The sequence below is a fragment of the Populus trichocarpa genome, chromosome 4 (genome assembly GCF_000002775.5).
Source record: "Populus trichocarpa isolate Nisqually-1 chromosome 4, P.trichocarpa_v4.1, whole genome shotgun sequence".
Classification (NCBI taxonomy): Eukaryota; Viridiplantae; Streptophyta; class Magnoliopsida; order Malpighiales; family Salicaceae; genus Populus; species Populus trichocarpa.
This window is the reverse complement of record NC_037288.2, coordinates 4,659,912-4,680,828: the sequence shown is the minus strand read 5'-3', so window position 1 is coordinate 4,680,828 and position 20,917 is coordinate 4,659,912. Positions and strand designations below refer to the sequence as shown.

General features: G+C 34.1%; 3 protein-coding genes across 3 annotated transcripts; all 3 read left to right on the top strand.

Annotated features, from left to right (window-relative positions):
• The first annotated feature begins 4,018 nt into the window (after positions 1-4,018).
• On the top strand, positions 4,019-6,352 carry LOC112327223 (senescence-specific cysteine protease SAG12). Its single transcript, XM_024599290.2, has 2 exons — positions 4,019-4,530; positions 5,505-6,352. Exons 1-2 carry the CDS (start codon positions 4,095-4,097, stop codon positions 6,089-6,091), a joined length of 1,023 nt encoding a protein of 340 aa, XP_024455058.2. The 5' UTR covers positions 4,019-4,094; the 3' UTR covers positions 6,092-6,352.
• Positions 6,353-6,935: 583 nt separating this feature from the next.
• LOC127905213 (senescence-specific cysteine protease SAG12-like) lies at positions 6,936-7,685 on the top strand. Its single transcript, XM_052452273.1, has 2 exons — positions 6,936-6,972; positions 7,099-7,685. The coding sequence occupies exons 1-2, from the start codon at positions 6,936-6,938 to the stop codon at positions 7,683-7,685; spliced, it is 624 nt and encodes a 207-aa protein (XP_052308233.1).
• A 3,208-nt stretch (positions 7,686-10,893) lies between these two features.
• LOC18110055 (senescence-specific cysteine protease SAG12) lies at positions 10,894-13,259 on the top strand. The gene is made up of 2 exons (XM_024599573.2): positions 10,894-11,403; positions 12,436-13,259. The coding sequence occupies exons 1-2, from the start codon at positions 10,968-10,970 to the stop codon at positions 13,020-13,022; spliced, it is 1,023 nt and encodes a 340-aa protein (XP_024455341.2). The 5' UTR covers positions 10,894-10,967; the 3' UTR covers positions 13,023-13,259.
• The last annotated feature ends 7,658 nt before the right edge of the window (positions 13,260-20,917 follow it).

Sequence of the window (20,917 nt, the reverse complement as noted above, 5' to 3'; positions counted from 1 at the left end):
AGGAGGAGAAATTGTTTTTGGAGAAAAGAAGGAAGCAAGCTGCAGAAATGGGGAAGAAGAAGGGAAAAAAAAAAGAAACCAGAGGGGGCAAAACTTTTGGGAAACGAACTTGAAGAAGAGAACCGAATAGAGAGAAGGAAGCAGGGGATTGTTTGAGAGAGGAACAGAGATTGTTTTGAAAACAGGGTAGACGAACATAGAGGGGAAGACTTGAGCTGACGAGAGAATAGAAGGAAAGAACAGAAAAACAAAAGAACAGGGGAGAGGAACAGTAACTCATCTCTCTCTCTGGTTTCTCTCCCTCCACCGTTGGAAGCTGCACCACCGTCATTTTGCCTTGTCACCAGCAGCGCCGCCAACAACAGCTGCCACCAGCAGCAACAGAGGAGAAACCGAAACAAAACAGAGAAGGAGAAAGAACAAGTGAGAGAGCAGAGACAGAGAGGAAGGAAAGCGCAGAGGAAGGGAGACCACCGTCTTCACCAGCGAAGCCATCGTCTGCTCCTCCAGCACGACCACTGTGTCTCTGCACCAAGAGAAGAAGAACAACCGCAGAAGAATCACCGTCTGTCGCCGCTCACCGAGAACGGTCACCACGAGCCACCGTCGGCCCAACCACCACGCTCCCTCCTCCCCTTTTCTGGCTCCTCTGCTGTGTTCACCATTTGCATGCAGAACGTGAGCAATTCACGTTCTGCAGCAAAGTGGAAAATAATTATATATAACGGGTTACTGTGGCATGCACAGTAACCCGCTATTTGTTTTTTGGGCTGGAACATCAGCCCAGCCCACGCGGCTGGGTTGAGTCCAGCCACAACAAGGTTGTCTTTTGGGCCGGTCCTGGCCCAATTTCATTTTGGGTTGATTTCAGCCCAGCCTCTTTTTGGGCCGGGGCGGCCGAGTCAAAAAATATTCAAAAATCATTTTGGGAAAATTTGTGATATTCTCGCGCATTTTTCTACGTCATTTTGATTAAAATCGGGTAGTATTTTTATACCGTAAAAATACAAATCCGGTATTAAAATACCCGGTTTTCATCAAAACATAAAAAAAAACATGTCTTTGTTTTCATGCATACGGCCCAGTCTCTCAAAACTAAAAAAAAATCATATTATATTTTCATACAACAAAGAAAACTTCAATATATATATATATATATATATATATATATATATATATATATATATATTAGCATGTATTTTGGCTTTAATAACCAATTTATTAAAGTCACGAGAACTCGGCTAATATTTTTTTAAAAAGAAAAAAATATTTTGTTTTGTTTTAATGTCTGGGATTATGAATTTATACGTAAAACATATTGCCGATATTAAAAAGGTAGTTCTTTTATAGACTTTAAAACGGTTAGGTTTTACCCCATAAGATAAGAACCTCCTTATTGAGGAGGGTTTTTCTTGAACCATAGACTGACCAACAATTAAAAAAACATAACAAGACCTTATTTTTTATCAGACAATAAAACAATGTACCGCACCTTAGGTAGGGCGTATTTGGGATGCTAATACCTTCCCTTTACGCAACCAGCCACTGTACCCGATCTTTGAGACCAGTTAGGGTTCCTAGTGACCAAAATATTAGGTGGCAACTCCCATTCCATTTTTTTCATTGATAAGAGATAAGAATTCCTTGTCTCCCCATATCTGCCAAGATAGACATACATACCACACCTGATGAGGGTGGTAGGGTGATCGCCGCGACACCGCACACGTGCGACAATTATCAAATTGTTCGGGGTGCAAGTAGATCGTTTTCCATTTTAAAAGCACAGTGAAACAACTAAAATATTCAAGGAAGCAAAACTTTTGGAGGTGGCGTCTAAGGGCATTTTCATCTTTTCACACTAGTATTTTGGTGATGGTTATGTTGGATAAGGGGCAATTTGGTATTTTAATACATGTAAAATATAATTAAAAAAACGTAACCGGCACATGCAAGGCACTCATCAACGCGTCCTGGAGGCAAAAAAAATCCGGTTTTGTCCTTTTGTATTTAATTAATTTGGAATTGAAGTACATTGTGTTTTTCTTTTTGAAAAAGGTTTTTTGTTGCCCGATTATCACAATTACTTTTTTTTTGGTCTATTTAATATCATTGTTTTTTTTTTTAAAAAAAATCTAATTAAAATAAAATCAACTTATTTGATTCAGTTGATTCTATGACCTCAACATTATTTATTTTTTATACAAGAAGAAATGGCCCTGCGGTGTAAAGTGGGTTGTTGAGCTAGTGTTTTAGCTAAAGCATCAATTTAAGCAACCTTGAAGTTTCGCAATAAAGTTTTCTTCCTTGGAATGATTGTGAAATCAATGGAAATTAAGTTATGATCCAATCAATATCACAAATAAAAATTATTGCATGCATATTTCAATTATTTGGATGAAGCTGTGCCGAGGCTGTTGTAAATGGAATCTTAATTTCATCGACAAAAATAAAGGAATCCAAACTTATTGATTAGTACAGTGCTTGAAACGAAATCAAAAGCCTTTGCCGTGATTTGCTCTACCAGTGTTGTCTTCGGCATTGGTCGTTAAAAAAATCATCCCACGTATCGGTTGGTTCGTCTCGGTTTTAATTAAAAAATTAAATAAATTAAGGAGATGGAATCTTCCCCCATTCCATTAATTATTGACAGTCATGGTTCGATCGTTGATCACACGTCCACGGTACACTGGCAAGAAGAAGAAGATGATGGAAGTTCTAACCAATGGGATGTGTTGGTCTGTTCCTTTATCAAAATCTAAGCCCCAAATTTCCACTGAGCTTCTTGACTCCTGTGGTTGGACCCCTAGGACCCTTCCTTGGTTGCCGTGATTTGCTCTCTTCTAGTACTTTTTTTTTAGATCTCATCTAAATCTTGATTCATTTGTTCCTTGTCCACGTGATTATGCAAGTTTGATGCTTGATTTTGTAACGAGCATGCGTGATCAATGTTTTTGACACGTTAATATACATGCAGTCATGCTTTTTTTTTTTTTTATATATATATATAAAACATGTAATTCTCTTTGTTTTCTTTTTTTTTGGGTTATCATTATTTCATTAACTTAGCTCCAGGTTAACTCGGGTTGACTCGGTCATACCACAAAAATTTAATATTAAATAAAAGCTAAAAGAGTAATAAATCAAATTTCATACACTTAAATCTTGTATTATATATATAATTTTTCTTCTAAACATGTATGAAAGTTAGAGCACCCATCTTTTTTATCCAACTCTATATAAAATTTCATGAACAATAGTTATAAATTTCAGAATAATAACACATCAAGATATTCGTACTCGACGTGAGGAAGGTCTTACTCTCAATTTCAACTTAATTAGTGTATTTGGATTTACATAGTTATGAAATATTTGATAAAGATTTGTTATTGACCTTTAATTTATCAAAAACAACTTAATAATGATAGTTGATCACACGTATGTACATGGGCAAAAAGAAGAAGATGATGGAATCTTCCCCCATCTTATTTCACCAGTGATTTTCCGTCAGCAAGTTTTTTTAACATGTTATTTTATAAAACAATTATGAAAAAATAAAGAAAAGAACAAAAAAAAAATGACATAAATAGACTAAGTATAGGGTGATAAATATTTCCAAGTGTAAAAAATAAAAAGAAAATTTTCAAAACAAGTATAAAGAAAAAAAAAGTTAGCTAGCAAAGATAATTTGTTTTTTTTAAAATTTTATTTTAAAAAATGCCGTTTGGTTTGGTTTAGGTTTCTCAAATCAAAAACAGAAAAATGAGCCAAACAGATTTTCTTTAATTTTTCTATTAAGTATTTTCAATTTAATATTTTTCTATTAAGAAAAATATTGAGATCATGGAAGTTTGAACTCCGAATCTTGATGCTACACTTATATTTTAAATTAATTGGCGCACATATTACTCCAAATTTGACTTCAAAGCTCCAAACGTCTTCTATGCCCCAAACGTAGAATTAAGGCTAGTCACATAGAAAGAAGCTGGTTACAAAACTGGGTCTATAAAACCCCATTGCGCTTGTTTTGAATTTGTTGTGCCAATAAAAAAACACTCACTTACAAGGCTGTAGACGCATATACTCTTATACGTACCATGGCCGCAAAAAAATGCAATACTCGTATTTTTGTGCCATTTCTCCTTATTTTAGCTGCATGGGCAACAAAAATAGCTTGTCGTCCTCTTGATGAGCAGGAATATATGTTGAAGAGGCATGAAGAATGGATGGCTCAACATGGACGTGTCTATGGAGACATGAAAGAGAAGGAGAAACGATACTTGATTTTTAAGGAAAATATTGAACGTATAGAAGCATTTAACAACGGTTCTGACCGCGGATACAAGCTTGGTGTGAACAAATTCGCAGACTTGACCAATGAAGAATTTCGTGCTATGTATCATGGGTACAAGAGACAATCATCCAAATTGATGTCTTCATCATTTAGATATGAAAATCTAAGTGACATACCAACTTCAATGGATTGGAGAAATGATGGTGCAGTCACCCCAGTTAAAGACCAAGGCACTTGTGGTAAGTATACTTAATAATTTATCATAATAAACGGAATGTTGCCTTTTGGGTATATCAATTTTGTTTTTTGCTTTTTGCTTTTTGCTTTTTCTCGAGAGTCCTTGAGGTTTATTTGTTTTTCATTTAGGTACCCCAAATATTCTGGTTGTGCACCTAAACTAAAAACTATTTTGTAAGAATTTAAACTAATATATAAAAAATTCCAAACTTAAAGTTCTTATGTTAAATTGATGGATTTTTTACAGAATCTTTTGATTGAACAATAAAAATAAAAAAAGACATATAATTAGAAAGAGGTATATTTTAGAGAATAATAAATAATAAATAGCTAACAGGTGCCTTAAAATTTGTTTGGTATTGCTGTGACGTGGGGTAAAAAACAGTGTTTGGTAACTAGTTGTTTTATTATATTTAGAAATGTTAAAAATAGATAAATATGTTTCGTTAATTAATTTTGTCGAGCTTTTGAGATATAGAATAATGAATAAGTATTATAATATTTTGAAAATACTTTTTAACAAATATTAAGTGATTTATGATTATTTAATTAAGCGCGAATATTTTTTTTTATAATAGTGATTTTTAAGTGTAAAAAGCTAAAAAAATAAAAGTTGATTAGAATGATAATATATATATATAGAAATAAAGTCACATAACAACACTAACGTCTTTGGTTGTGTAGTTAAAAAATAATAATGGAGAAATTTTTTATCTTAAATAAAAAAAATGGACCCCATAAAGTGTAACAATATCAGATCCTTTTAAGTAATTAAGACTTGAGAAAAACTAGAGTCCGATTTGATATAATTCATAAATAACGACGTTCATAAACTTGTTTGTATATAAAGTGGGGATATATAATTACTCCTAGTATTCTTTAATTGCCATAAGTAAATACGGGAAGTTTCACACATCAGTTCTGATCCCTGCTTCGATGATTCTGCTCGTTGATTTATAATTATGTTGAATGGTAGGGTGTTGCTGGGCATTTTCCACAGTGGCAGCAATAGAGGGAATTATAAAGCTTCAGACAGGTAACTTAATATCATTATCAGAGCAACAACTTGTGGACTGTACTGCTGGAAATAAAGGCTGTCAAGGTGGTCTCATGGACACTGCTTTCCAATATATTATACGAAACGGAGGGCTAACAAGTGAAGATAATTACCCCTACCAAGGAGTAGATGGCACTTGCAGTAGCGAGAAGGCAGCATCTACTGAAGCACAAATAACTGGGTATGAAGACGTGCCACAGAATAATGAAAACGCTCTCCTGCAGGCTGTGGCCAAACAGCCAGTATCTGTCGCTGTTGACGGTGGTGGGAACGATTTCCGGTTTTATAAAAGTGGTGTCTTCGAAGGGGATTGTGGGACAAACCTAAACCATGGGGTTACTGCAATTGGATATGGTACCGACAGTGATGGGACTGATTATTGGTTGGTAAAGAATTCGTGGGGAACTAGTTGGGGTGAAAATGGGTATATGAGGATGCGAAGAGGCATCGGTTCAAGCGAAGGCCTATGTGGCGTTGCCATGGATGCTTCTTATCCAACTGCATGAGTAAACGTTAAGGGTCGTGTGATTAATATTATACTAAATAGTCAAAAATATATACTACTTGATTATAGTTATGGTTTGGAAAGTTTGTAAACAGTGACGTGTGTTTGTCATTGTGGTAGCTTTTACGGTTGGGGTTTGGAAAAAATAGGTTTAAGAAAATCACATTTAGTTGTTGTTGGTTGTGTTAAAATACGTGTTTTGTTAAAAATACGGTTGAAATTATTATTAAATAAAAAGTAATTAAAAGGTGTTTGGTTAAAACTGTTGTTGAAAGTGTTGTTAATAATAAAATGACATTATTCTGCACGAGATTATTAATACGTCATTAACACAACAGTGCGATATTAAGATTTTATTTTTATTGTTTCATTAAACTAGATGTAATCTCATCATGAACATAATCCATTTGAGAAGGTCTCTGATATCCGTTGCTTTGCTAGCCTGTAACGACATCAGTTAAAAAATCTTCTCTTCTCTAGAGCTAACATTTGAGTTATTAGAGACTTGAAACTTGGTTGGCTGTGTTAGTGCAAAATAAAAGAAATGAACGTCGTTGATATGCTCAAGGCATTGAAAGTTTGTTAGTTACCTATATTAAAATCCTGTTTGCAGCTTCGTCGACATTAGTAGATTATGGAGCCCTTGTGTTTTGTATCTTATAAGACCATAATTAATGTTGCATATTTTGTGAGATTCTGGGATGATAACATATATGTTAAATATTTAATAGAATTATTATTATGCTAGGAATTTTATGAGATGTTGGGTTTAAATATTAGTTAAATTCATGATTACCTAATGTAGAATTTTTCGTTGATACTTGTCGCATGTGTGCGTCGTCGCGATGACCGTCCACCTTGTTGGTTTGGGTATTTATCCAGGTAATCGGGAAAATGGGGCAGATAAGTATTTTTTAATTGCCATAAGTAAATACGGGAAGTTTCACAGAGTTCTGATCCTTGCTTCGATGATTCTGCTCGTTGATTTATAATTATGTTGAATGGTAGGATGTTGCTGGGCATTTTCCGTAGTGGCACCAATAGAAGGAATTATAAAGCTTAAGACAGGTAACTTAATATCATTATCAGAGCAACAACTTGTGAACTATGATGTTGGAAATAAAGGCTGTCACGGTGGTCTCATGGACACTGCTTTCCAATATATTATACGAAACGAAGGGCTAACAAGTGAAGATAATTACCCCTACCAAGGAGTAGATGGCACTTGCAGTAGCGAGAAGGCAGCATCTATTGCAGCAGAAATAACTGGGGATGAAGACGTGCCAAAGAATAATGAAAATGCTCTCCTGCAAGCTGTGGCCAAACAGCCAGTATCTGTTGGTGTTGACGGTGGTGGGAACGATTTCCAGTTTTATAAAAGTGGTGTCTTCAATGGGGATTGTGGGACACAGCAAAACCACGCGGTTACTGCAATTGGATATGGTACCGACAGTGATGTGACTGATTATTGGTTGGTGAAGAATTCGTGGGGAACCAGTTGGGGTGAAAGTGGGTATACGAGGATGCAAAGAGGCATCGGTGCAAGCGAAGGCCTATGTGGCGTTGCCATGGATGCTTCTTATCCGACTTCTTGAGTAAACATTAAGGGTCGTGTGATTAATATTATACTAAATAGTCAAAAATATATTCTACTTGATTATAGTTACGGTTTGGAAAGTTTGTAAACAGTGACGTGTGTTTGTCACAGGTACGATTTGAAAAAAATAGGTTTAAGAAAATCATTTTTAGTTGTTGTTGGTTGTGTTCACATACATGTTTTTGTTAAAAATGCGGTTGAAATTATTATTAAATAAAAAGTAATTAAAAGGTGTTTGGTTAAAACTGTTGTTGAAAGTGTTGTTAATAATAAAATGACATTATTCTGCATGGGATTATTAATACGTCATTAACATAACAGTGCGATATTAAGATTTTATTTTTATTGTTTCATTAAACTAGCTCTAATCTCATCATGAACATAATCCATTTGAGAAGGTCTTTGATATCCGTTGCTTTGCTAGCCTGTAACGACATCAGTTAAAAAATCTTCTCTTCTCTAGATCTAACATTCGAGTTTTGTTTTAATGTCTGAGATTATGAATTTATACGTAAAACATATTGCCGATATTAAAAATATAGTTCTTTTATAGACTTTAGAACGGTTAGGTTTTACCCCATAAGATAAGAACCTTCTTATTGAGGAGAGTTTTTCTTGAACCATAGACGGACCAACAATTAAAAAAACATAACAAGACCTTATTTTTTATCAGACAATAAAACAATGCACCGTACCTTAGGTAGGACATATTTGAGATGCTAATACCTTCCCTTTACGCAATCAGTCTCCGTACCCGATCTTTGAGACCAGTTAGGGTTCCTAGTGACCAAAATATTAGGTGGCGACTCCCATTCCATTTTTTCCACTGATAAGAGATAAGAATTCCTTGTCTCCCCATATCTGCCAAGATAGACATACATACCACACCTGATGAGGGTGGTAGGGTGATCGCCGCGACACCGCACACGTGCGACAATTATCAAATTGTTCGGGGCGCAAGTAGATCGTTTTCCATTTTAAAAGCACAGTGAAACAACTAAAATTTTCAAGGAAGCAAAACTTTTGGAGGTGGCGTCTAAGGGCATTTTCATCTTTTCACACTAGTATTTTGGTGATGGTTATGTTGGATAAGGGGCAATTTGGTATTTTAATACATGTAAAATATAATTAAAAAAAACGTAACCGGCACATGCAAGGCATTCATCAACGCATCCTGGAGGCAAAAAAAATCCGGTTTTGTCCTTTTGTATTTAATTAATTTGGAATTGAAGTACATTGTGTTTTTCTTTTTGAAAAAGGTTTTTTGTTGCCCGATTATCACAATTACCTTTTTTTTGGTCTATTTAATATCATTGTTTTTTTTTTTAAAAAAATCTAATTAAAATAAAATGAACTTATTTGATTCAGTTGATTCTATGACCTCAACATTATTTATTTTTTATACAAGAAGAAATGGCCCTGCGGTGTAAAGTGGGTTGTTGAGCTAGTGTTTTAGCTAAAGCATCAATTTAAGCAACCTTGAAGTTTCGCAATAAAGTTTTCTTCCTTGGAATGATTGTGAAATCAATGGAAATTAAGTTATGATCCAATCAATATCACAAATAAAAATTATTGCATGCATATTTCAATTATTTGGATGAAGCTGTGCCGAGGCTGTTGTAAATGGAATCTTAATTTCATCGACAAAAATAAAGGAATCCAAACTTATTGATTAGTACAGTGCTTGAAACGAAATCAAAAGCCTTTGCCGTGATTTGCTCTACCAGTGTTGTCTTCGGCATCGGTCGTTAAAAAAATCATCCCACGTATCGGTTGGTTCGTCTCGGTTTTAATTAAAAAATTAAATAAATTAAGGAGATGGAATCTTCCCCCATTCCATTAATTATTGACAGTCATGGTTCGATCGTTGATCACACGTCCACGGTACACTGGCAAGAAGAAGAAGATGATGGAAGTTCTAACCAATGGGATGTGTTGGTCTGTTCCTTTATCAAAATCTAAGCCCCAAATTTCCACTGAGCTTCTTGACTCCTGTGGTTGGACCCCTAGGACCCTTCCTTGGTTGCCGTGATTTGCTCTCTTCTAGTACTTTTTTTTTAGATCTCATCTAAATCTTGATTCATTTGTTCCTTGTCCACACAAGACGGTGATTATGCAAGTTTGATGCTTGATTTTGTAACGAGCATGCGTGATCAATGTTTTTGACACGTTAATATACATGCAGTCATGCTTTTATATATATATATATATATATATAAAACAGGCTTTGTAATTCTCTTTGTTTTCTTTTCTTTTGGGTTATCATTATTTCATTAACTGAGCTGCAGGTTAACTCGGGTTGACTCGGTCATACCACAAAAATTTAATATTAAATAAAAGCTAAAAGAGTAATAAATCAAATTTCATACACTTAAATCTTGTATTATATATATAATTTTTCTTCTAAACATGTATGAAAGTTAGAGCACCCATCCTTTTTATCTAACTCTATATAAAATTTCATGAACAATAGTTATAAATTTCAGAATAATAACACATCAAGATATTCGTACTCGACGTGAGGAAGGTCTTACTCTCAATTTCAACTTAATTAGTGTATTTGGATTTACATAGTTATGAAATATTTGATAAAGATTTGTTATTGACCTTTAATTTATCAAAAACAACTTAATAATGATAGTTGATCACATGTATGTACATGGGCAAAAAGAAGAAGAGGATGGAATCTTCCCCCATCTTATTTCACCAGTGATTTTCCGTCAGCAAGTTTTTTTAATATGTTATTTTATAAAACAATTATGAAAAAATAAAGAAAAGAACAAAAAAAAAATGACATAAATAGACTAAGTATAGGGTGATAAATATTTCTAAGTGTAAAAAATAAAAAGAAAATTTTCAAAACAAGTATAAAGAAAAAAAAGTTAGCCAGCAAAGATAATTTGTTTTTTTTTTAATTTTATTTTAAAAAATGCCGTTTGGTTTGGTTTAGGTTTCTCAAATCAAAAACAGAAAAATGAGCCAAACAGATTTTCTTTAATTTTTCTATTAAGAAAAATATTGAGATCATGGAAGTTTGAACTCCGAATCTTGATGCTACACTTATATTTTAAATTAATTGGCGCACATATTACTCCAAATTTGACTTCAAAGCTCCAAACGTCTTCTATGCCCCAAACGTAGAATTAAGGCTAGTCACATCGAAAGAAGCTGGTTACAAAACTGGGTCTATAAAACCCCATTGCGCTTGTTTTGAATTTGTTGTGCCAATAAAAAAACACTCACTTACAAGGCTGTAGACGCATATACTCTTATACGTACCATGGCCGCAAAAAAATGCAATACTCGTATTTTTGTGCCATTTCTCCTTATTTTAGCTGCATGGGCAACAAAAATAGCTTGTCGTCCTCTTGATGAGCAGGAATATATGTTGAAGAGGCATGAAGAATGGATGGCTCAACATGGACGTGTCTATGGAGACATGAAAGAGAAGGAGAAACGATACTTGATTTTTAAGGAAAATATTGAACGTATAGAAGCATTTAACAACGGTTCTGACCGCGGATACAAGCTTGGTGTGAACAAATTCGCAGACTTGACCAATGAAGAATTTCGTGCTATGTATCATGGGTACAAGAGACAATCATCCAAATTGATGTCTTCATCATTTAGATATGAAAATCTAAGTGACATACCAACTTCAATGGATTGGAGAAATGATGGTGCAGTCACCCCAGTTAAAGACCAAGGCACTTGTGGTAAGTATACTTAATAATTTATCATAATAAACGGAATGTTGCCTTTTGGGTATATCAATTTTGTTTTTTGCTTTTTGCTTTTTGCTTTTTCTCGAGAGTCCTTGAGGTTTATTTGTTTTTCATTTAGGTACCCCAAATATTCTGGTTGTGCACCTAAACTAAAAACTATTTTGTAAGAATTTAAACTAATATATAAAAAATTCCAAACTTAAAGTTCTTATGTTAAATTGATGGATTTTTTACAGAATCTTTTGATTGAACAATAAAAATAAAAAAAGACATATAATTGGAAAGAGGTATATTTTAGAGAATAATAAATAATAAATAGCTAACAGGTGCCTTAAAATTTGTTTGGTATTGCTGTGACGTGGGGGTAAAAAACAGTGTTTGGTAACTAGTTGTTTTATTATATTTAGAAATGTTAAAAATAGATAAATATGTTTCGTTAATTAATTTTGTCGAGATTTTGAGATATAGAATAATCAATAAGTATTATAATATTTTGAAAATACTTTTTAACAAATATTAAGTGATTTATGATTATTTAATTAAGCGCGAATATATATTTTTTATAATAGTGATTTTTAAGTGTAAAAAGCTAAAAAAATAAAAGTTGATTAGAATGATAATATATATATATATATATATATATATATATATATATATATATATATATATATATATATATATATATATAGAAATAAAGTCACATAACAACACTAACGTCTTTGGTTGTGTAGTTAAAAAATAATAATGGAGAAATTTTTTATCTTAAATAAAAAAAAGGGACCCCATAAAGTGTAACAATATCAGATCCTTTTAAGTAATTAAGACTTGAGAAAAACTAGAGTCCGATTTGATATAATTCATAAATAACGACGTTCATAAACTTGTTTGTATATAAAGTGGGGATATATAATTACTCCTAGTATTCTTTAATTGCCATAAGTAAATACGGGAAGTTTCACACATTAGTTCTGATCCCTGCTTCGATGATTCTGCTTGTTGATTTATAATTATGTTGAATGGTAGGGTGTTGCTGGGCATTTTCCACAGTGGCAGCAATAGAGGGAATTATAAAGCTTCAGACAGGTAACTTAATATCATTATCAGAGCAACAGCTTGTGGACTGTACTGCTGGAAATAAAGGCTGTCAAGGTGGTCTCATGGACACTGCTTTCCAATATATTATAAGAAACGGAGGGCTAACAAGTGAAGATAATTACCCCTACCAAGGAGTAGATGGCACTTGCAGTAGCGAGAAGGCAGCATCTACTGAAGCACAAATAACTGGGTATGAAGACGTGCCACAGAATAATGAAAACGCTCTCCTGCAGGCTGTGGCCAAACAACCAGTATCTGTTGGTGTTGACGGTGGTGGGAACGATTTCCAGTTTTATAAAAGTGGTGTCTTCAATGGGGATTGTGGGACACAGCAAAACCACGCGGTTACTGCAATTGGATATGGTACTGACATTGATGGGACTGATTATTGGTTGGTGAAGAATTCGTGGGGAACCAGTTGGGGTGAAAATGGGTATATGAGGATGCGAAGAGGCATCGGTTCAAGCGAAGGCCTATGTGGCGTTGCCATGGCTGCTTCTTATCCAACTGCATGAGTAAACGTTAAGGGTCATGTGATTAATATTATACTAAATAGTCAAAAATATATACTACTTGATTATAGTTACGGTTTGGAAAGTTTGTAAACAGTGACATGTGTTTGTCATTGTGGTAGCTTTTACGGGTGCGGTTTGGAAAAAATAGGTTTAAGAAAATCACATTTAGTTGTTGTTGGTTGTGTTCAAATACGTGTTTTGTTAAAAATACGGTTGAAATTATTATTAAATAAAAAAGTTATTAAAAGGTGTTTGGTTAAAACTATTGTTGAAAGTGTTGTTAATAATAAAATGACATTATTCTGCACGAGATTATTAATACGTAATTAACACAACAGTGCGATATTAAGATTTTATTTTTATTGTTTCATTAAACTAGCTCTAATCTCATCATGAACATAATCCATTTGAGAAGGTCTCTGATATCCGTTGCTTTGCTAGCCTGTAACGACATCAGTTAAAAAATCTTCTCTTCTCTAGAGCTAACATTCGAGTTATTAGAGACTTGAAACTTGGTTGGCTGTGTTAGTGCAAAATAAAAGAAATGAACGTCGTTGATATGCTCAAGGCATTGAAAGTTTGTTAGTTACCGATATTAAGATCCTGTTTGCAGCTTCGTTGACATTAGTAGATTATGGAGCCCTTGTGTTTTGTATCTTATAAGAACATAAATATTGATGTTGCGTATTTTGTGAGGTTTTGGGATGATAACATATATGTTAAATATTTAATATAATTATTATTATGCTAGGAATTTTATGAGATGTTGGGTTTAAATATTAGTTAAATCCATTATTACCTAATGTAGAATTTTTCGTTGATACTTGTCGCACGTGTGCGGCGTCGCGATGATCGTCCACTTTGTTGGTTTGGGTATTTATCCAGGTAATCGGGAAAATGAGGCAGATAAGGAATTCTTGTTTTTTATCCGTGGAAAGCGCGAATGGGAGCCGCCACCTAGTTTTTTGGTCACTAGAAACCCTAACTGGTCTTAGGGATTGGGCACGGGGACTAGTTGTGTAAATGAAAGGTATTAGCAACCCAAATACATCTTACCTAAGGTAAGCTGCATTGTTCGATTGTCTTATAAAAGTTAAGGTATTGTTGTGTTTTCTAATTGTTGGTCTGTCCAAAGTTAAAGAAAAGTCTTTTCCGGTAAGGAGATCTTTATCTTATCGGATAAATCCTGATCGTTCTAATGTCTATAAATAAAAGAACTACCCTTGAATATCAAGAATACGTTTTACGTATAAATTCATAATTCTAGATACTAAAAGAAAACAAAATATTTTTTGGGTATTTTTTGAAATACTGGCCTAGTTCTCGTGGCTTTAACAAACTGGTTATTAAAGTAAAAATACATGCTAACACATATTTTGAAATTTTTTGTTCTATGAAAATACGATTTAATTTTTTTTTTTATCATTGAGAGACTTGGTCGTATGCAAAAATATTTTTTTCTATATAATATTTTTTTTCAACATTTCAGAGAAAACCTGATATTTTAATACCCGATTTGCATCGGCCCGGAAATATTTTTTTCTTTTCTTTTTTATTTTTGGACTGGGACTGACTTGGCCAACCATTTCGGTCGGGGCCGGTGTTGTTCGGCCCAATAAACAGTAGAGAAGCTCTCTACTGTTCACATGCAATGTGAATAGTGGGGAGTGAATTAATTCACTCTCCACTGTTCACTTGCAGAACAGTGGAGGGCGCCCCCAATTAAAGACGAAGAAGAAGGAGGGGGGAGAAGAGAGAGGTTGACCTGGCGGTGGTAGTGTTGTTGTTGATGATGGGCGAAGAGGAGTGGCGGTGGTTCTAGGTGGCGGTCCTTTTTTTTCTCTCCTTTGCTTCTCTGTGTTTTTCCTTCTTCCTTTCGTTCCCTCTTCCCCTCTGTTCGTCTGTTCGAATTGGGTCTCTTCTTTGAAAATGAAGGTGGAAAAGGGCGGACTTGACGGTGGTGCTGCTGCTGTTGGAGGTGCTGGTGGTGGTGGAATGGCGGCGATTCTTCTTCTTCTCTCCTCTGCTTCTCTATGTTTTTCCTTTCTTTTTGTTTCTGTTTTTCTCTTGTTTCTGCGTTCTCTCATCCCCTGTTTCTTCTTCTTTGTTTTTTTCATTCTTTCCTCTCTGTTTTCCTTTCTTTTTTCTGTATTTCTCTTCTCGCCTTTTCTCCCTAAAAACCCCTATATTTTCCTTCTCTCTTTAATGTCCCTACCCTGTTTTTTTTCGTTCCCTGTCAACTCCTCCCAAAAATCTTTCTCTATGTTTTTCTCCTTTCCTTTTTTTTTTTTTATGTTTCTCTCATCTCTATCCTCTGTTTTTTTTTGCTTTCTCACCCCCAAATCCTCAGTTCATTCATCTTTGTTTTTTTCAAAATCTTTCTCTCTTCTCAAAAACTCTCTCCTCTGTTCCCTCGTTCTTTTTCTCCTTTTTTTTTTCCCGACCCCCCTGTTCTCCTATATCTCCCCATATTTATAAGCAGGGGGAGAGGGGTCACCCTGTCCTGTCCCGTCATGGCATAGGGTAGGGTGGCATGCGACGTCCTCTGCAGGGCAAGGCTTCCTCTCCTCTCTTCAGCGTGATTGCAGGGCGTGCGGAGGGGGGTATTGCTTGTCAGTGTTTGGTCAAGTTGGGGGAAGAGAGAGAGAGAGAGAGCGCGTGAAAAAACAAATTCAAAAACCTTCTTCCCCTGCTGCACATCCAAGGGAAAAAGAAGAACAGTGGCGTTCAAAACGACACCATTTCAGGCTTCTCCTTTTTTTTTATGGGGACCCAAAAATGGGTTACAACAATATTGTTTGTATTAACTCTAAACATAGTAGTTAAATGATACTTAATTTAAATTACATGTTGTCATATTCCGATTATTTTTGTGGATAAATCTTAATTTAATTCATGTAGTAGTTAAATGTGTTATATAAAATATGATTGATGTGATGGGATGAATTGTGATGTGATGAGCTCAAGAAGATTGGATAATGAATGGAACGTGAATTGACTGTTTATTGAAGTATAGCAGGTTTAGTCGATAATTTGGAATCTCCTAGTATACGAGAAACTTTGCTAAAATTTCGATAGTTCTCAAATCATAAAAAAAAAGTACATTGTTTTCAGATTTATTACATGGAAATTGTACCTAAATAATTGGTGATGCTATAATGTGTGTGCACAATCCTTTTTGTTATAGCTTCGCATGCGGACTTCGAGGTGAGGTGACGTGTAAAAGGGGTAAAATACGAAGAAAAAGAAAGTCGCCACATAGTTTTATAATAACTAAAAACCCTAACTAGTCTTTAGAGTTTCTTGGTTAGGGGTTGATTATCTAATAGGGAAGATGGACATCACCTTATATATCCTAAATAAGGTAATCTGCATTGTTGTTTCTTTTCAATGCTATATGAGTTTTAATATGGTTTGCCTAGACTGACTGATATGTATGTTATTCGAGGTATTGTCATCATCCACAAAACAAAGTTCAAAGGACAGGACCTGATGGTGGACCTTACCATCCTAGGTTATTCAGTGGACTATTTTAATTGACCCTATTATCTATTAACATCCGAATAATAAAACGCCCTCCTCGGTATATATTGGTGGGCTAATTTCGATCAAAGTTCTAAGAATCTAAAAACCATACCATATATTTTTTTTACAAACTAAATGAGCAAAATCAAGATATTTTAAAATTCATAAGAGAATAACAACTAGAAAAGCAGAAACCAGGAGCAACACAAAAACAATTCGATGAACATTAATGTAGCATTTGATTATTGTCTTGGGATAGAAAGGACAAAGATAATAAAGACAAAAATATATTTAATTGAAGATACACCAATATAAATATAAAAATAAATTTATTTCAAAAATAATTTTAAAAATCACACAACTCCGTTTTGTATAGTGAATGTTCATCCGATTTTAGTTTCTTTGTTAATGTTTCATATATGGTCCATCAATAAAACATAATAAAGATCAAATAGCCCATAACTTAATAAATAGTCATGCCTTTTTTATTATGTTTCTCTTTAGACAATGGTTAGTTAGTATTTTCAGCAAGTTTTGGTTTACTAAAATTAAATTCGTCTCTTAAATTTGGTTAAAAATAGATTGTTCATGCATGGACTAGCTAGCTAATGGAATTCTGTTCTTGGGCTGGGGATTCCAAATCATGTAGAAGTTTCTATATTGGATCAAGTTATAATTTCAAATATATATCTCCACAATCCATATTCATATTAGTGTAAAAGGTATGCTAGCCAACCCTAGTTAAAAAGAACCTAAATCTCCTCTAGGTGTTACTTTAACACGTGAGAAGAAATGCTGTGAATTTGCTTAGTGTTTGTTTTTAGCCCTTCAATTATTTTGTAATTCAATTATTATTTTTTCTTCTTCAATTTCATCCTTTTATATTACATTAGCTTTGAATTTAACATCATGATTTATTTTCAATGAGGTTATTAAAATGTCAAAGGAATATCCCAACATTATATTGATGCTTGATTATATATATATAACTCAGTTTTGTTGCTTGTGGAAAAAAAAAACAATTTTAGAGAACCAAATTTAACAAAGATGAAACAATACAGGGCTTTTTTGTCTACTTTTCAAAACCATGCCTTTTGAAAAATTTATGCCTAAATATTTTTAGAAAATTTATTTTTGATCCCTTTGTTTAGATAGTTTAACCTTTTGGTCCAAAAGTTTATTTTATTTATATTTCAGTCTCTGAGTTGGAAAGAGAAGAGAGAAAATCCTTGAAAACATGAATTAGAGATAAAGTTGTTAATTTATCACATTCCAATCATAAAAGTCAATCCTGGTGTCAACAAGTTCCATCCAACAAAAAACGTTTCATTGAGGTGTTTTTTTTTATCTTATCAGAAAATCTTTTCTAAGTGTTTTCAATGCAAAAAAGGTTCAAATAGTTTTTTTTTTTAGATTTAAAAGTTAGAAACATGACTTTTTAGCCACCATAGATGGCTAGAATCTGACAATAAAAGATGCATCATCTGCCACTACCAATGATGTGTTGTTTGATTTTAAAAAAAAGGTTGGGGAGACGATGCATCATCGGCCTAATCTAACTAAAAAAAAATACAAATAAGTTAGGTGCATAGACAGCAGTTTGAACTTGTTTGTTCTCTCTAAACAGCAGTTTGAAAAAATTGCATCTCTTTCATCCCTTGTTTTTCGTCCTTTCAAATTGTCCCCACTTTAATCTCTCTCGTTTGTCCTGCCTGTTTTTTTTCTTCCTTCTGTTTTTCAACTCTCATTTTTCTTCTCTCTATATTGTCCACCCTGTAACAGTGTCCCCTATTTTCTCAAATCCCCCTCTATTTCCTCCTTCAGTCTCTCTCATTCATCCTAAATCTTCTCTCCCAAAAAATCCATCCCCTCTGTGTGTGTCTCTCCCTTGGTATTTATAAGGGTGAAAAGGGGGGGGAGGGCTACTACCCCTGTCCAGTCATGGCACAGGGGTAGGGTGGCCGGGCATCCCTTAGGTAGCCTCGCCCGCAGGGCTTGTCTCCTCTGCTTTTTCATCATGGCAGGCTAATGGGTGTGGGTCTTGTCGGTTTTGGGTTTTTCGGAGATAGAGTGAGAGGGATAAAAGCAGGGGAACAAACCTCTTCTTCCCCTGCCTTTGCGTGTACAGGGAAAGAAGATGGCGAACAGTGCCATCAAAACGGCACCGTTTGTTGCCTTTTTTTAATTTCAGTGAACAGTGCCTGGAACTGCGGCGTTTGCCCAAAATGCGTCGTTTCATTTAAAAGGAAATGGCTCCAAAACATGTTAATTTCCAAATCAGTCCTCAATTGTGATTTGTTCAATCAAGTCCTCAATTGCAATTTTGATTTTAAGAATCAATTCAATTGCATCCCTGCCAAATTCAAACACGGGCCTTGAAGTTGGTCCCCTTTTTCATTTTAGTCATTGGATTTGAATTTATGCATTTTGACCCTCAATTGATCAATAAACTTTCAATTTCTTCAATTTAGTCCTTGATTCAGTCAATTTCAGCCCTTCTATTTACACGCATTTTCCAGTTTGGTCCTTGATTTTGGATTTCTTCAATCAAGTTTGTAATTGACCATCAAACTTCACTATTTATACAATAAGCCCCTGATTTAACCAAATCAACTCTTAAAAATTAAAATTTCTTCTGATTAAAGCCTAAATTGATTTTAAAATCAATTTTTCTTGCAATTAAACCCTTCATAAAATCAATTAAACCTTCAATAAAATTTAATCGAGTCCATAAACATTTGATTTTGGACTTTTCTTCCTCAAATTGAATTTTATTTATCAATAGGGCTCTCATCAGTCAAAAATATACTGTCAAATTTTAATCTTTGTATTTTTGAACCTCCTCAACTAATTTTTGGCTATTTTCTAGGTGCTCCAGCATCCTCTTCTAACTGATATTTTTTTTTTTGGGATTTATTATGAATATATGTTTTTCATTGGAAGAGAAAAAATGAATTTGGGGAATAACCCAAAAATAGATTATGATAATTTTATTCATTGTATGCGTGCTAATGTGTTTTTATATTCATATGATTAGTTAAAAAATATATTTGAAATTTGTTTTGTGACAACACATGAAAAGTATGTTATTCTTTTATATTTGCATAAAAAATATCAAAACTTTAGTGTTTTATTTATACTAACACTTGGCTTTAGGGTTATGAAAAGCTGTTTAAAAAATAATTATTCTGATAAAAAAAATGTCGCAAAAAAGGGTTTGCATTAATTAATAAGATATAAGGGGTGTTAATTAAAGAGATGCCTTTTTATCCTTATTTAATTCCTTTAAAAGTTTTTTTTTAAATCATTAGTTTCCTACATATCTCAAAATGCTATATGAAAGAAACAATGATAAGAAAAGGAGGAATTATACTAGAAAGTTATTTTGTTTTGTTGAAATTTAAATTAGTGCTCTTCTTTTGAAAGAAAAAAAAAATATTTTGACATATAATTAGATAAAAAACAATTTGAAGAATTCCCTACAACACGATATTAAATATCTTAATCTATATTTATCTCTTAACTTTTTGATTTAGTCTTAGATTAAAATTAACATATTTTTATTATTTATTGACATATAATTCTTGATCAATTTCGTTAAATATGTGCAACAAGTTTTCTTGAGTACAGAAGCATGTTGATGACACCTATATTTTTTTTTTATATAAAAAACCTTTTGATATGACCTATGGTGAAATGCAGGTAAAATGACTAGTAGAAACTAAAATTAATAGAACTTAATTAACAAAAACTACAACCCTTTGGGAAAAAAAAAAATTGTTCACCTAGACTCAAGGGTCATGTTCGTTGGAACAATGTAATAACGATTTTGTTTTTTTCATAAAAAATAATTGAACTAGCTATTGGCGGTTGTGAGGTCTTCGGACAAGGTCCATTCGTTATTATTGTTATTATATCACCACACAAGAAAAGAGAAAATACAAAAAAAATAAAAATAAATAAATAATATATCAAAAAAAAAAAGGAAGAGAGCACGAAACAGTACCATTTTGTGCTTCTTCTTCCCCTGCACAATGCAGAGGCAGGGGAAGAAGAAGTTTCTCTCCCCTGCAACGCACCCTCTCAATCATTCCCCCGACTTGTCCCCTCACTGACACCACCCACACCCGCATGCACTGTCACCACGCCAAAAGAAGAAGAGAATCATGCCATGCAGTGGCAGGGGTCGACGGTGCAGAGCTGCCTCACTCCACCCCGCCCTGCACCATGACAGGACAAGGCATCGTCACTCTCGCTCCCGCTGGCTATAAATACTGAGAGGTATAGAGAGAAAGGGGGTGGGGGGGCAGAGGAGGAGAAATTGTTTTTGGAGAAAAGAAGGAAGCAAGCTGCAGAAATGGGGAAGAAGA